The 15,094-nt window shown below is 35.6% G+C and overlaps 1 protein-coding gene across 3 annotated transcripts in view; it reads left to right on the forward strand.

Moving 5' to 3' along the window:
• Positions 1-931: 931 nt before the first annotated feature.
• Positions 932-15,094, forward strand: part of LOC116722297 (guanine nucleotide exchange factor VAV3-like) — a 56,631-nt gene continuing 42,468 nt past the window's right edge. Inside the window, exons 1-2 of one of the 3 annotated variants that reach the window (XR_004339738.1) lie at positions 932-1,363; positions 7,423-7,539. Coding sequence is in view for 2 of the 3 variants with exons in the window: in XM_032566525.1 (XP_032422416.1) it covers positions 1,160-1,363; positions 7,423-7,539 (321 nt within the window). In the remaining variant the exon portion in view is untranslated. The remainder of the gene's footprint in view (positions 1,364-7,422; positions 7,540-15,094) is intronic. The other 2 variants (XM_032566525.1, XM_032566524.1) reach the window with 2 other exon arrangements.

Raw genomic sequence — 15,094 nt, forward strand, 5'->3', positions numbered from 1 at the left:
ATAGGAAGGAAGGAGATCCCACGTTTCATCCTGAGTTTAGGGAGCCAGATGTAGACAGAGGTAGACAGAAAAACAAACAAAAAATTCAGTATATTTAAGTGTGATAAATTTAACATAAAGTCACACAAGTTTACATATTATGTCATAACTGATGAAGTGAGTTTTGGACAGTTGTAACTGACATATTTGAAATATCTAGTTGATTGAACCACTGATACAGTTGTAAACCACATACTATATTTGACATGATTCTGGAATGACAGTGCCTTACAAGAGTATTCATAACCGCTGAGCTTTTTCAAGATTTCTCACATAAAACCACAAATATATGTACACACATATACATATAAAATTTACTTTTTAGCTTCATAAATCTTCATAAAGTCTTTAAAAAATACCAGAATTTGCACATAAAATTTTTTTTTGGCTGTCTGATTGTAAAAATCTAAATTCTGATGTGATCAAGCAAAATACGTTTTTACTCTTGATTAATTTCTTAATTGGCTACTTCCCATAACCTTTTCCTTTTACTTGTCTATAAATATATTTGAGTAGTGCTCTTTTTAACCTGAGTAAAATTTTTGGTTGCTGAACCCACCTGGTATCATAGGGAAGATGTATTTTTTTTCCCCATTAACAGGCAACCTTAATTAATTAATTAATTTATTGATTACATGAGAAACATCTGTCACAGCCTTAAGCATGCAGTCGACATTTCCTCTTACGTAGGAAAAAAATAAACAAAAACAAAACGACAACAAAAGATAAATAAATAAACAAATAAACAAACAAATAAATAAATAAATAAATAAATAAATAAATAAATAAATAAAATGTGACGGGTTTATGATATTAAGTAGCATCGAAAGTTATAGCTACACCTACACAAGACTTGCTAAAGGAGAGGTAACGGCGAGTCCTGTGCAGGAAGGGGAAGTTTAGACAGTTTGAGGGGGGTTTCACATCAGCCAGCCGCCCCCGTGAGTCGCAGAAAAAAGCTGCAGCGACAAGGTGGTCCCTCCAGAGGCGATGCTGGAGTTCACGGACACGAGCGAAGGGCTCGAGGAGCAGCTTCTGTTATGACGCGCGCTGATTTAAAGCAAGATCGAAGTTTTTAATTTCATTTTTGGCGTTGGCCCGCTGGTCACATACAGCGGAGATGGAGTACTGGAGGCAGTGTGCGATGTGGCTGATCGGCTGCAATGTTCTGCCGGCGAACCACCGGGTCACGGCGGACACAGCGCAGGTGTTCGACCTGGCGCAGACCCTGCGGGACGGGGTGCTGCTGTGCCAGCTGCTCAACAACCTGAAGCCCCACACCATCAACCTGAAGGAGATCAACCTGAGGCCGCAAATGTCACAGGTACGTTCAAACTCGACTAGTCTGCTTGTTCTCGTTATACGCGTGCAGGGGAAATGTGAAATTGGCCATGAAAACGATTTAAAGTGAAACTAATCATACCCAAAAACACGATTCAGACTGTTAACTTTTCGTGTTAAATGATTCGATTCATTTAGTCTGGATCAAACTGTTCGATAAACACACCATACAGGCAGCAGGAGTGAACCTGAAGTCTTGTAGATGATGGCCAGATGGGGCCCAGAAATAATTTGCAACACCAAAACCAAAACCGACAACAGAATTTCATTCACCCTTTTCCTTCTTCCCCATTTATTTCTTCATTGTCCCCCACCCCCTAAATTAACATTATGCCCCTCAATTAATTAGAAACACAAAGTTTACAAAGTTAATCTACTTTAAGAATGGAATTTTAAAAAATGAAGCTCATTATATCATTATATACAGATCTATATAAACCTTTTCCTCTTCTAATTTTTAAGACTATAACATAACAACTTGTGAAAATCCAAAATTCAGTTTCTTAGAAAATTTGAATATTACAAACGAACAATGGTAAAATTATACTTAATACAGAAATGCTAGCATGCAGAATAATATGAAAGAATGCTGATCGAACGGTTGTTCAGCAGAAAGTCACTGACATCCTCCAGATGGTGGTGGTTGTTGTACAAACATCTTAGCTAAAGATGTTTGTTTGTTAAGATAGTAATAGTATTAAAGCACATTCATGGAAAGTAAAGTGGAAGGAAAAAGTGTGGAAAGAGCGTTTTCAAGCAGTTGAGACAGACAGGAGTGGTCAGATCAAAAGCAGCTGGATAAAAGCAACTGCAGTAAACAGGGGGCGGCTCCTGCATGTTTTATGAGACCTGTCCAAAATTTTTGAGTTTATTTTGTAAAGGTTTGTTACTATGACAGAATTTGATGTTTAATCCCATTTAAGCAAGCCTGTAAATTAAGGTTTTAAGAATTTACATCCCAAAAAACAGTTGAGCTGATAATCTAAATATGTAACCATCTTGTCAACTGAGGGAGGCAATGGGAGCCACACACATTATAAAAGGTAACACAAAAGAGAAAGCATCCTAGCATAATATTAGCATTGCAATTAATTACAAATGATGCCTGTAAAAGTCTTGTATGCATTAAAAATGTGTACAGAGGACAATAAAGCAACACATAGATTAAAGACAAGCAGTTTATAAGAAGGTTAACACACCAGACTCACAAATTTTAAACACAATTTATATTGGCACACTGTAATATAGTTTTGCATAGTTATGAACCAACATTTAGCCTTAATGCACTGCAAAAACAAGAAGAAAAAAACCCATATCACACTCACACTCACTCGGTGTGAGTTTTTTTCTCTCTAACTTTTGGCTTGATTTTAAAATAGATCTTCTAATAATAAAGACTTGCTGCTTCAGGCAAACATCTGGAACAAACTAATTTGCAGCATCCAGAGTTCTTTGGTGTTTTGCCAAACTGATTGGCATGAATGCATTCTTTGAGTTATTGTCGATGGCTTTTTTTAGTGGCTTAATTTGTTTAAAACTAATTAATTTGTTGGAGGTATTTTTTTTGCAGAAGCAAGTTAGAATAAAAATGTCCTTAGAGTATTAAAGTCATTGCAGCCACTGGAGAGGGCTGATAAAATCCTAACTTTGATCCGCCCGTTAGACAGGAAACATGTGCAGTTTTTGCAGCAGGAGCATGTTTGCTTGAGGAGGAGTTTGAAGCCTAGTAGCAAACACTTTTAGACATAAAGGGTGTTAAATAAGAATTAAAAACAAACATTTTTCTCAGGAAATTTAAAAACAAGAGCTTTCTTGTCTATGTGTTTGTGATCACTGTCTTGTTATTAAGAATGCCCCAATAAATTTCTCCCGTGCTGAATGTTCTACCGACTAATTTCAATTCAGTTTAAATTCAGTTTATTTATACAGCGTCGATTCACAATGTCATCTTGAGAAGTAATACAAAGACGTAATTTCAGTTAAATCACACATACCTTCCACTTTATCCTATTTATCAAACAGTACAAAAAAATTCAGCTCGTTATTCAAGTTAAAGAAGTTTTTTTAATCTAATGGAACCCGGCAGATTTGACTTTGAATCATTGATTTGCACCAACTTTAATTTTGATCTCAACTGACTGGGTTAAAAATGAATTATTTGATGCATCAAGATGCACACATGAATGATGTTAACTTTATCAAAAAAAGAAAAAAGCAAAAACAACTTGATCATTGTAATTTTCATTTACAACCTAAAAATATGAGGAAAAAAGGAACTGGGAAGCACCTAAATGCAGCACCTAGACAGTTTATGGTGAATATAGCATGCTGGGAAAAAAATCCCATGACAAGATCCATGCCACATGCGGGATGTTTGAAGTTTTCAAATTTCAACATGGAGGTGGAAGTAAAACACTGTAAACTGGAAGCCTGTCAAACTGCTGATGCTAAAATTCCCACTAACTCAGGAAAGCTGAAGATAATTACAAAGATTGTTCCCACTATTACCATTATTGCAACTTTGTAACAGCCTTTGGATATATCATCCGCCCTTGAAGATACTTCACAGAAATCGCATACCTTACAATGAGACTAAAACATTGGCGATTACAAGCATGTTGTGGCAAGACATAGTTTCTAGAGGCATGCGCGTCTGGGGAGGGATGTGGGTAATTGTCAATTGATTATGATTGCATCTTAACCTTCTGAATTGTAATCACATCAATTCAGAGTCCACGAAGATTCCCAGCCCCAATTCAGAATCTTAGAATTAAGTCTGTAACCAATTTTATCAATATGTTTCAGAACATGTAAGGTGTGTGAAGGTCGTCACAGAGCATTTTAGTTTTACACATCATGAGCAGCTTCTCGTGTGACACCTTGGCAGCGAGAGACCTACTTATAGGCTGTCAGTTGATATTCATTTTTCATTAATGTGGCTGGATTGTACTCTAGACAACGGTCAATTTCACAAACACTTTAACATGTTCGGTATTTGTTTTCCCTGCTGGACAGGTTGTGTTTTCTAATTTTTATTTAAGCTGTATATATTCTGAGAAGACAAAAGGCATTGCAAGAATGTGCATTAGCTGAACATGAACAAAGCCCGGTAGGTTAATTCGGTTCTAACGAAGGCAAACATGTCACCGGATGAATTGTTGTGGTTTCCATAATGTTTACGGATAGTTTATAGGTCACTCTTTGAACCATGCTTCCTGTGCAGTCACAAACACAGGCAACATCAGAATGATAATAGCTTCTAAAAGCTATGCGCTAGAGATCATAAAAGGAAACACAAGGAAGTAGATCTAACAATAACTTTGGAAAAAGCTATTACTGCAAAAAGAAGAAGAGAACGTACACAAGCAATCGCAATTTAAAGAGGCACTAATTGAACTTGAAATCCTTTCTGAGTATATACATTTTCATGACCTAATTATGATTTGGGGTGGTTGGTATATGCTCTGGCTGTTCCATCTATGTCCTTTTTCCCCTTCATTTAAAGACACTCAAAGTGAACTTAGAGTACAAGAACCCAAACAAAAGAGTCTTGTGGCCTGCAGCTGTAGGCCATATGAGTATACGGTTAAGAGATGCATGTGTGTCAGTGAGCTCCAGATTTGTAAATGGCATTTTCATTGTTCTCCACCCTCCCAAGCTATAATTTTTAGAAATGAAAATGGGGACTTGAAGTGGATGAAGACAATGAAGAGGGAAGCATGCTATGAAGTCAATGTGTTACGTTCAGCTAAACATTTTGGCTTCAATGCAAAATGATGGATACTTAATAAATCTTCTCCAATTTTTAGCACAATATGCCTCACCTCTTCATAAAAAGCAAATCACAAACAAAATATAATTTGACTGGACACAGAAACATGAATAAACAAAGCAAAACCTGAAATTAAGGCTGCATAATACAGGTCTATAAGAAATGTATTGCTTTTGCAGAATCACTGTATGCATTACATGCATAATATGAACTGCTGAAATTGGCTTTTGATGATTATTTCCATACAATTTTTCAGTCATAATATAGTACTAAGAACATCAACCCACAATAGCATTTTAAAGATAAACCACAAAATAGTCTGTAGTTTTTCTGTTTCATTCTGCCTGAAAGAAACAGAACAGCTATGGTACAACGGACTGTGCACAACAGTTCTGACTCTAGATTTAGAAGCATGAGGCTTCTGGTGCTGCAAAGCCATCATGTTCAAGCACTTCCTCTGCAGAGTACCAGGGCCCCAGGGGGCGGTGGAGTGATTACAGGCGTCTCCACGATGAGCCGATGAGATAAAAAGGAGCCTATCTGTTCTCAAGAATCTTCAAAGAACCTTCTCAGGTTTCATTTTTAGCGATTGCATAATCACATGGTTAGAAATATTTAGTATACGTTATATTATGTTTGCTGTGCTCTTATGTTTACTGTATTTGATGTGTGAAGTTGTTGTGCTGTTGACACACATTTTAGATTAATCACAGTCTCATGAGGGTTTAGAAAAATTAATTGCATTAGTAAATTTGTTTATTCATTATTTTCAATTTTGATTTATTAGAAGAGAAAAAAAATTCTTGTATGACACAAACGGTGCACATGAATTTCCAAACTCTTTAAATTCTCAGTCATAACCAAATAAGCTCATTGTATATCTGACACCTGGCTTTCCACTGACGCATAGATCCTGATAGGAAGTGACACTAAAAGCGGGCATACTTTGGGGTTTCATTCGTACTGATAAACGTTTAGTTTTCACTTTCAGTTTTCAGAACATGTGGATCACATTCACTATGATAGGAGTAACTTCATACTCCTTGTGCTGCCACTATATTGTGTATGCCAGATTTTATATATCTGGCATATACAGTATATATATATATACAGTATATACAGTACAGACCAAAAGTTTGGACACACCTTTTAATTCAATGAGTTTCCTTTATTTTCATGACTATTGACATTGTAGATTCACACTGAAGGCATCAAAACTATGAATAACACATGTGGAAATATACACTAAACAAAAAAGTGTACAACAACTGAAAATACCCCTTATATTCTAGTTTCTTCAAAGTAGCAACCTTTTGCTGTGATTACTGCTTTCACACACTCTGCATTTTCTTGATGAGCTTCAAGAGGTAGTCACCTGAAATGGCTTTCACTTCATAGGTGTGCCCTGTCAGGTTAATAAGTGGGATTTCTTGCCTTATAAATAGTCATGAAAATAAAGAAAACCCATTGAATTAGAAGGTGTGTCCAAACTTTTGGTCTGTACTGTATATACATACACATTGTATGTGTGTACACACACATTATTCTAGATTTTTGCACTAGAACTCCCGTAATTACTTGAAGTATACTTAAGTGTATAAGCACATAAATTTAGAGTGACCAGATTAACATGCGAAAATTATAGAGGGAAATGTGGTTTTCACACTAATTGCTTCTCTGATTCATGTTGTGGAAACCAAACACCTTCTTTGCTGGTCCAATGTGAAGAAAGTTTTCACATCACGTCATTAAATAGAGGAACACTAAAAATCTGTGCATAAGAAATTATTGTTAAGAAATATGCTTTCATATTGCCATTAAGTTTATTTTTGTTCCTAAACAGAAATGGCTAATTAACATAAGGATTGTTACGGTAATTATTTGTATTCACCTCTAACTAATTACCTTTATTGTAAATGATTATGTTAATTTTCTTGATTTCTCAGTGTGATGGTCTTGTGGAAGTACAGAACTGAGAAGAGATCTTTGAACGCAAGGTCACTCATAAAGCAACCGAAACTGTGAGATAAATGTAGCGTATATGGTGAATAATTTCCCAGGAAACATCTGTTGAATGAAATGAAACAAAGCTAAACTTTCTTCAGAATTCAAAATTTACAGTTTAATTAAACATCTATAGTAAACGACTGCTCGTATTTGTAAGCATACATTTTTAAGAAATTAATTTCAGATAAATGCAAAACAGAAAAATACAGTATATTCTAAACTGTTTATTTCTTTTGCTGAATGTGATTGTTTTCTCCTTTTAGTTCTTGTGCTTGAAGAACATCAGGACGTTCCTGTCTTCCTGCTGTGATGTGTTCGGCATGAAGAAAAGTGACTTATTTGAAGCCTTTGACCTTTTTGATGTCAGAGATTTTGGAAAGGTGAGCCTACCACCCATTCTACCTGTTTATTGCTGCATCTCGAAGGAAACATGAGGAGGAGTTCAACTTTACCCTACTTTATATTTACAGCTACTCTCCAGTGATTTTTAGATATCGCTCTAGTCTTCAGTTGTCTCAGATTAGATGTTGATATCCTACACGGGGTTGGCAGGATCTTTTAAAAATGTTGACTTTAGATAATTATATTTTCTAGTTCACGTTTTAAAATACAAATGGGCTAAGAAATGTAAAACTTCTTTGGGTTGTTCCTCATTGATCAAACATTAAAAATATTACAAACATATCACAGTTTGTCATATTTTATTTATATTCAGATATTCTTTGCTGACCTTCGGTAGACAGTTCAGCTTATAGATTAAAATATTTTATTCATCCTACATATTGAAATGTAGGATGTTTAGGACATGTTAGAGAAGATTTTGTGCAACAATCAAGTGTAAATATAAATTAATGGGCAAATTAAGCTTAGTCTGTCACCTGAGGGAAAAACCTGAAGGTTCTGCACCTGATGATTTTTAAGGAACCACAGAATATAAGTAGTTTGGAGGATGTGGAGCATATGAGGACAAAGTAAAGAAATACTGAAACCAGTTTTACACCGAAGACTTGACATGTTTTTAACCTGTCGATTAAGATTTATTAAAGAAATGTGCTTTCATAATTCATAGCTTTTCTTATCTCATTTGTAGTAATAGCATTTGCATTTTGGAAAACTATATTCAGTGTCACAGAGAGTGAAAATATATTTTTTTGTAGACTCTAACGCAGCAGCTTCATTCAATCATTCAGATGTGCCGATATGAGGATTTATTTTCTGTTAACGTTGCCATGTGTTTAATTGACTTGCCATAATCTTGTGCATGTATCCATATGAGACTAAAAGGATTTAGTTGTGCAGCCATTGGCTGCTTATTAGTCAGACACACTTCTGTAGGATTATCTGCCTTTTCTGCTTCTGCTTTATTGTGGTAGCTGGTTCAGAGTGTAAGTTAATGACCAGGTCAGCGTGACAGTGTTGCTCTCTGCCTTATTACCAGGTTGACTCCTGTTCACAGTTGAGAAGCCAAGTATAACCCCTCTGAAGAAACCACACAGACTGCGAATCTTCTTGTTCTCTCCATTTCCTTAGCTGAGAGCACCTGAGAGCAACTTTTACCCCTAGTTATTGTGTAAGACAAGGCAAAAAATCTCAATATATTGAATAAGCTAAAAAATATTTTTCCATTCACTATTTGCACCTAAAACATGGTCGAGGATCCCTATACATTCATTATTGGGTGGTGGCATGAAAGTGATCAGCCTTGTGGTGCTGTTGAGACAATAAGGAACTTTACAATAAGGAACCAGGTTACTTTAGTTGTGGGTTTCAACTCATGAGCATTGTTGGACAAACACATCTTCTTTTTCATAATTCAAAACAGATTCTGTGTGGGACATTTTGAAGAGGTTATCAAACCAGTTCATGGTAGTTTTACTAGTGTGGACAGATCACATTGCTCCTGAAAACATCAATGACTGCAAATTTCACCGTTGAACTCATAAATTTGGATTCCATGCCTCTCTGATTTTATTTCAGTTGTAGGACCATAATTTCAAAAGACAGGCAAAATCCATTTTAGACCAATAAGCAACAATTCAGTCCTTTGGTTCAGGAGTGGCTCAAGACCAGGAATGAGGCATTACAGCCCATGTTCTGGATACACCACCTGACACCACCTGTGGTCCAGGTTTTGTGAATCTCCCCAAGCTCTTGAATATGGCTTGCTTCATAATTTTTTGATGGCTGCAGTTATCCATGTTGCTTGTGCATTTTTTTGTATCAGCGTTTTTTTTCTTCCACTAAACTTTTTGCATGAAATGCTTGGATGGAGCACTCTATAAACAGCCAGCATTTTATTTTGCAGCAGTCTTTCTCATGATTCTGTATGTCACAGCAAAACTATGATGTGATGTTTCTGTATTAAAATTACATTTTTGCTGATATCAATTAGTTGTCCCACATTTTCCTAAATTTTATTTACCAATGCCCCCACTAATCTCTATAGCTTTAGCCTCTCAGTCTCATAATATCAACATCAGGTGGAAGCATTGAGGACAGCTGGTGTCCATACTGGCCAAATATATTATCCTTATGTAGAGCATGGACTGGTGGAATATATCTAACCAAATACTGTATTCAAAGTCTTTGGTGATTGAAGTGTTGCACACTGTATGGTGCAGTTTTTGTCTTCTGTATTATTGTTAGCGATAAGCTGAAGTCTTCAAAAATGCAAAGAATTTTACACTTGAAATGCTTTTTAATCTTAAAACTTTTGATATTTTTTAGATTCTATTTTAAGTTTTGGAGGGTATAATGTAGCTTATGACTGCGCCTGAATCTGAATAATTTAGTTTGAGCTGTGTGCATTCCTGTTACTTTCCTTTCTTCAGTCCAGTGTGTTGTGACCTAAAGAAGCTTCGAGTTAATCTGGCTGCTGATAATCCCACAGGGGAGGTGCTGCCTGCAAATATGTACAGTACATGCACTCCGGGCTGCATAATCTCAGTCATGTTCAAGGGTTATCCATCAAGTGGACATGCTTGTGGTGGGAAAAGGATTGCTCTGTAGCATAGAAATATGGGTTTCCGTAGGTTGGACTGTGTGATTGAGTTGGATTTGCCCCAGAAAGGGCTGTACAGCTAAACAAGAAGTGGTCAATCTCTTCCTTATTTTGAACATTCACAAGAGAACATCGTAAATCTCAGGCAGTCTAATCCACTCTGGTTTGAGTTGTGCCAACTGTGCCCATAGACTGAGCATTAGTCTGCTGAATATCTAATGAGAGCTCTCTAACCTACATTCCTCAGAGTTACTACAGGCTGCACTGCAGGCTGCTTCAATGAGTTTATGTAGCAAAATGAAGGCTCAAGGCTAGGGAGGAGAAGTGAGGAAGCAAAAAGAATTTCTTTCTTTCTTCACTATGAAATAAAGTAGCCCCTTCTTTGAGTTTTTAATATTAAGTGACATATTTTGGTGTTGGAGAGTTTGAGGAAATTACAGACTGTAAATATCTTCAATGGGAATTCTGAGAGACCGTTAGCTTGTTCAGTTAGGCCGTCTAATCAGTTAGCCTGTTCATCTTAAAGGTGACAGAGAGAAGTCTTTGCTCTCTCTCGGTGTTGTCCAATTTTATTCCTAGAATAACCAAAATAGTAAAATGATTAAGTTTGAAATAAACAAATTTCTTTCTTAATTGGTAATCTTTCTTAATATTTATTTTAACATAAGAAATATATATGTATTTTTCTTTAGGGTTAGCATAAATTTCTAACGCTTATTCAAAATCTGGACTTGACTCGGTTAATTTTGGTCTTACTAGATTCTAACATTTTTCTAACTTACTTTCAATTTAAGACATGGTTAAAGACCTGTTTGTGCATAGCACTTTATCCACAAAGCAGTTCACAATACACTTAGTCATTCATGTAAGCATTCTCACAATGATGGTGGCAAACTACTGGATTGTAGCCACAGCTGAATTTGTGGTGCTGATGATCTTAAATAAAGTAAATTTGCTGATTCAGAAATTTAACAGGTAAGACAAGGCAAATTTATTATTATTCACATTGTGTGTAAAAACACAATTCAAAGTGCTTTACAGAAAAAGAGTAAGAGTTTAAAAGCAGAGGTTAAAAACACAAACAAATTAAACAAGACAAAATAAATGAAATACAAGGAAAAAGCATTAAACTAAATTAGAAATAAAAAAGTGTAGATAAAATGCTTTCTGCTGCCACATGCACAGCTAAAGGAAGCGTTTTCCGCCTGGATTTGAACATTGTCAGGGTCAAGGAATGTCCCACTTTTTCAAACTGTTCCAGATTTTAGGAGCATAACACTGAAATGCAGCATCACCAGCCGGAGATGGTGACATTGAGTCTGAACTGGTTCATATGGCTCTCACATATCAAAGATGTACTTTGGCGCTAGACCACAAAGGCACTTATACACAAGCAGTGCTGTTTTAAAGTCTATTCTCTGTGCATCAGGAAGTCTGTGCAGAGACCTGAGTGCTGGACTAATATGGTTGTATTTCCTGGTTCTAATAAGAACTCTTGCAGCAGCATTCTGAGTTTTCTGTAGCCGTATCAGAGCTCATTTAGAGAGCTAAGTGAGAGCCTCCTGCTGGAGACAAAACCATGGATTAATCTTTCTAAGTCTGGTTTAAACACTATTCCTTTTATTCGAGCAATGTTTTTTAGATGATAAAAAACTGTCTATCTTATCGATTTAATATGGCTGTTAAAATTTTTTTTCTGAATTCAATATTATCCCTGATTATTAGGTTCAAGAGAGAGAGTCCCAAATTGATTGATTTGGAAATGTTCCAGTCTGAAGTGAGATGTTGACAGATGAGCGAGTTGTAGTAACAAGCTGTTCATTACGGATTTTAGGAATCTGGTCAGTAACTCATCAAGGCAGCATGTTGATGGAGTCAGACTGCAAACATTATTTTTGACTGTTTTGACAGCGACAGATGTGAAATGTGTCAAAGTTAGATGTTCAAGGTATTTGTGTTGTGGAGACGACTGCATTTTTGATGCTTTGGACTTTACCATTAAAGAATATTGCAAACTCATTAAACTTCGATAAAGAAATAAGTTTAAAGGGCAGGAAAAAACTGTTGGGTTTGTTAATTTCTGTGTGGTAGCAATCAGGACACAAGAGTTGTTCCAGCAGCTTTTATGATTTCAGAAAAGTAAATCTCCCTCATACTCCTCAAAGTCTGGCCTGATCTAGAAGGTTTTCTTTGTAGATCTCAAAGTGAACCAGGAGATTTGATTTGCAGCATTTCCATTCTGCTCTTAGCTACTCGCTTTCTGTGCCATAACAGAATCTTAGTTTTCTCCATGGTGCCTTTTGTCTATCCATTTGGTTTTGGTAGCTGCAGAAGAACTTTGTGAAGGGACTTAAATTCCATTTGTTTTCTGCCATTTTCATGTTTCTACCAGGTCAGTGTCTGGTAGACCAACATTTTTATTTTTCTGCATGACAACAAATACTTCCACATTATCCTCATTTCATGTTTTATGCACCAGTTACATGTGAAGAGATAATATTTTAGACAAAATATCAATTGGATCATGTTGCAAATCAGCGAAGTAAAATACAATAAATAAACTTTCTATTTTCAGTTAAACTGTCAGCATTTCTCTTCCTGTTGTTATTTTATAAATTAAAGCGGCACATTTTTAAGGTTGCTTAGAAAACAACCTTGCAGAGACAAACTTTGAATACAACTGAAAATACAATTAACTAATTGGGACAACAAACCATCTAAAATGTGGGTACTCAAAAATAAAATGCAAGTTTTTGATTGTTTTAAGAATCATACTACTCCATTGAGGAGGTACAATGTCCAAATACACCAAAAACCAAGCATTCTTTACTTATTAGCACTTTTAAAACAGCAAAACTGACCAAAGCTTAGTGAACACTTCAAAGTGGAGACAAGTGCTAAACTGTACTGTTAACCGAAATGACTGTCTCTGGAGGTAACTTTATGGCAGAAAAAAAAAATTTATTTAATAAATAACCTTTTTCACATTGCCCTCAGGGTAGAAGATGCATTTGCTAAATAGGCCACAGTCACCGAGGTGGTTGGATGCCAGCTAACTTTGTGGGTTTGCATTGCAAGTCACATGTGGCTTAACCAGACAAACTTGGTGTGAGAGCAGCTTGTTTTTAAGACTTAAAATCAGTCAGAAAAAAGTTTTCATCATTCATGATCAGATCAAAGTTTGTAATGCTAAAAAACTTGCAGTAGTTTTCTTGAATATGCACTTATTTTGACCTTCAAGAGCAGAATTGGATAGAGTACCCAAAAAATTTACTCACTTAGGAATAGCACTGTTCAACTTATTATTTTTACCCAACTAAAAGTAATTTGTATCCATCCAAAAATATTAGTCAAGTAAGAGTAAAAAGCATGTGGTATTTATCAAAACATCTGATTTAAAATTTTAAAATGATGTCAATAGAGAGACAAACAGTATAAAGTTGTGTTCAGATTTTTACAGACAAAAATTTAAAAAAAAGATTAGAAACAAATAAATTTCAAAATAACAAATTAAGGCAGAAGAAACACATTTCAATGTACATTTTTTTAGATATAAAACTTATGAAACAAACACAGTGGTTAATGTATGTGTGTCATGAATTGCGGTGAGGGTTGGTGAGGCAGACGCAGCGGACCCAGGTATGATGAATAATGATGATTTTTAATGGTGAAACTCAGTCCAAACAACGAACAGCAGGCACATGGAAACACTGACGACAACTAGACTCGACATTGACGAGGACCCGACGACGAACAAGGAACACAGGTGGAGTTAAATACATGGGAGGGTAATGACAGAACGAGACACACCTGGGAACAATCAAGGGGAGGACAGGACAACGAAGAGACTTAAGGACACAGAAAACTCTAAATAAACACAGAAAAACACAGATCCTGACAATGTGTGTGTTATCTTTTTCACTATCAAATGCCTCAGCAAGCTCAGCATCTACAAACTAACATCAGGAGAACAAATCTTGTGTTGAAACAAGAATTTTCATTTAGACATAAACTGTAGCTGTATGTTTATATCTGGTGCATCTTTGGTTGAAATTTCTTTTTCTTCATTTATTTAACTTAATAATAGTGTGCAGAGTATCCAGAAATATTACTCAAGTATGAGTTGTGATACCTCATCGTAATATTACTTACGTAATAGTAAAAAGTACAGCACAGTAAAACTACTCCTAAAAGTAAAACATTTTAGCTCCTATATTTAGGAGCTGCGTTGGTGTAATAAAAGTCACGTTAGGGCTGGAAATACTTAAAAACAACAATACTGATGTTTAAAACCATTTTGCATGCATAGGAAATATTTATTTTGCTTTAGTTTGAAAAAGATCTTAGTTGCTTTTAATAATCTGTTGTGATACAAATGTTCTCTTTTAAGGTGGTTTTCAAGCTGGTCTCAAGAGTCTTTCAAGTTTCAAGTACACCTGTGTGCTCCAAAGCTGCAGCATTTATTCACACAGGAAGAGGACATAAACTGCGGCTAGACAGGCTGCTAGTTCTAACCTGTCAGATGTCTGTTTATGTTTTTATAAAACATGTTTGCAAATCCAAACCCCTTGAATAAAGCAAATAGTAATGCAGGTTATTGACATTTAATACTATTCTATGAAAGAGACTTCTGGAAAAAGTCATAATAATAGTAATATTGACTAAACTTTTCTATTTCTCATGCAGTGTCTAGTACTAAGTTGGAGTTAATAATAGTTGTGAATAATAGCACTGAGACATAATTGTAGGAGAGCTGCATAGGTGGATTTTATTATTAGTTTCTTTTGTCCAATGAAAAACGTTTTTATTTCTATTTTTTATTTTTTTTTTAATGACTGCCATGCACTTATTAAATTAAGTAAACTTTGAAGGAAAATAATTGGTTTTATCACTGTCACTTTTTGTACATTTTAAAATGTCCATAACAGCTATTT

The sequence above is a fragment of the Xiphophorus hellerii genome, chromosome 6, assembly GCF_003331165.1.
Source record: "Xiphophorus hellerii strain 12219 chromosome 6, Xiphophorus_hellerii-4.1, whole genome shotgun sequence".
NCBI lineage: Eukaryota > Metazoa > Chordata > Actinopteri > Cyprinodontiformes > Poeciliidae > Xiphophorus > Xiphophorus hellerii.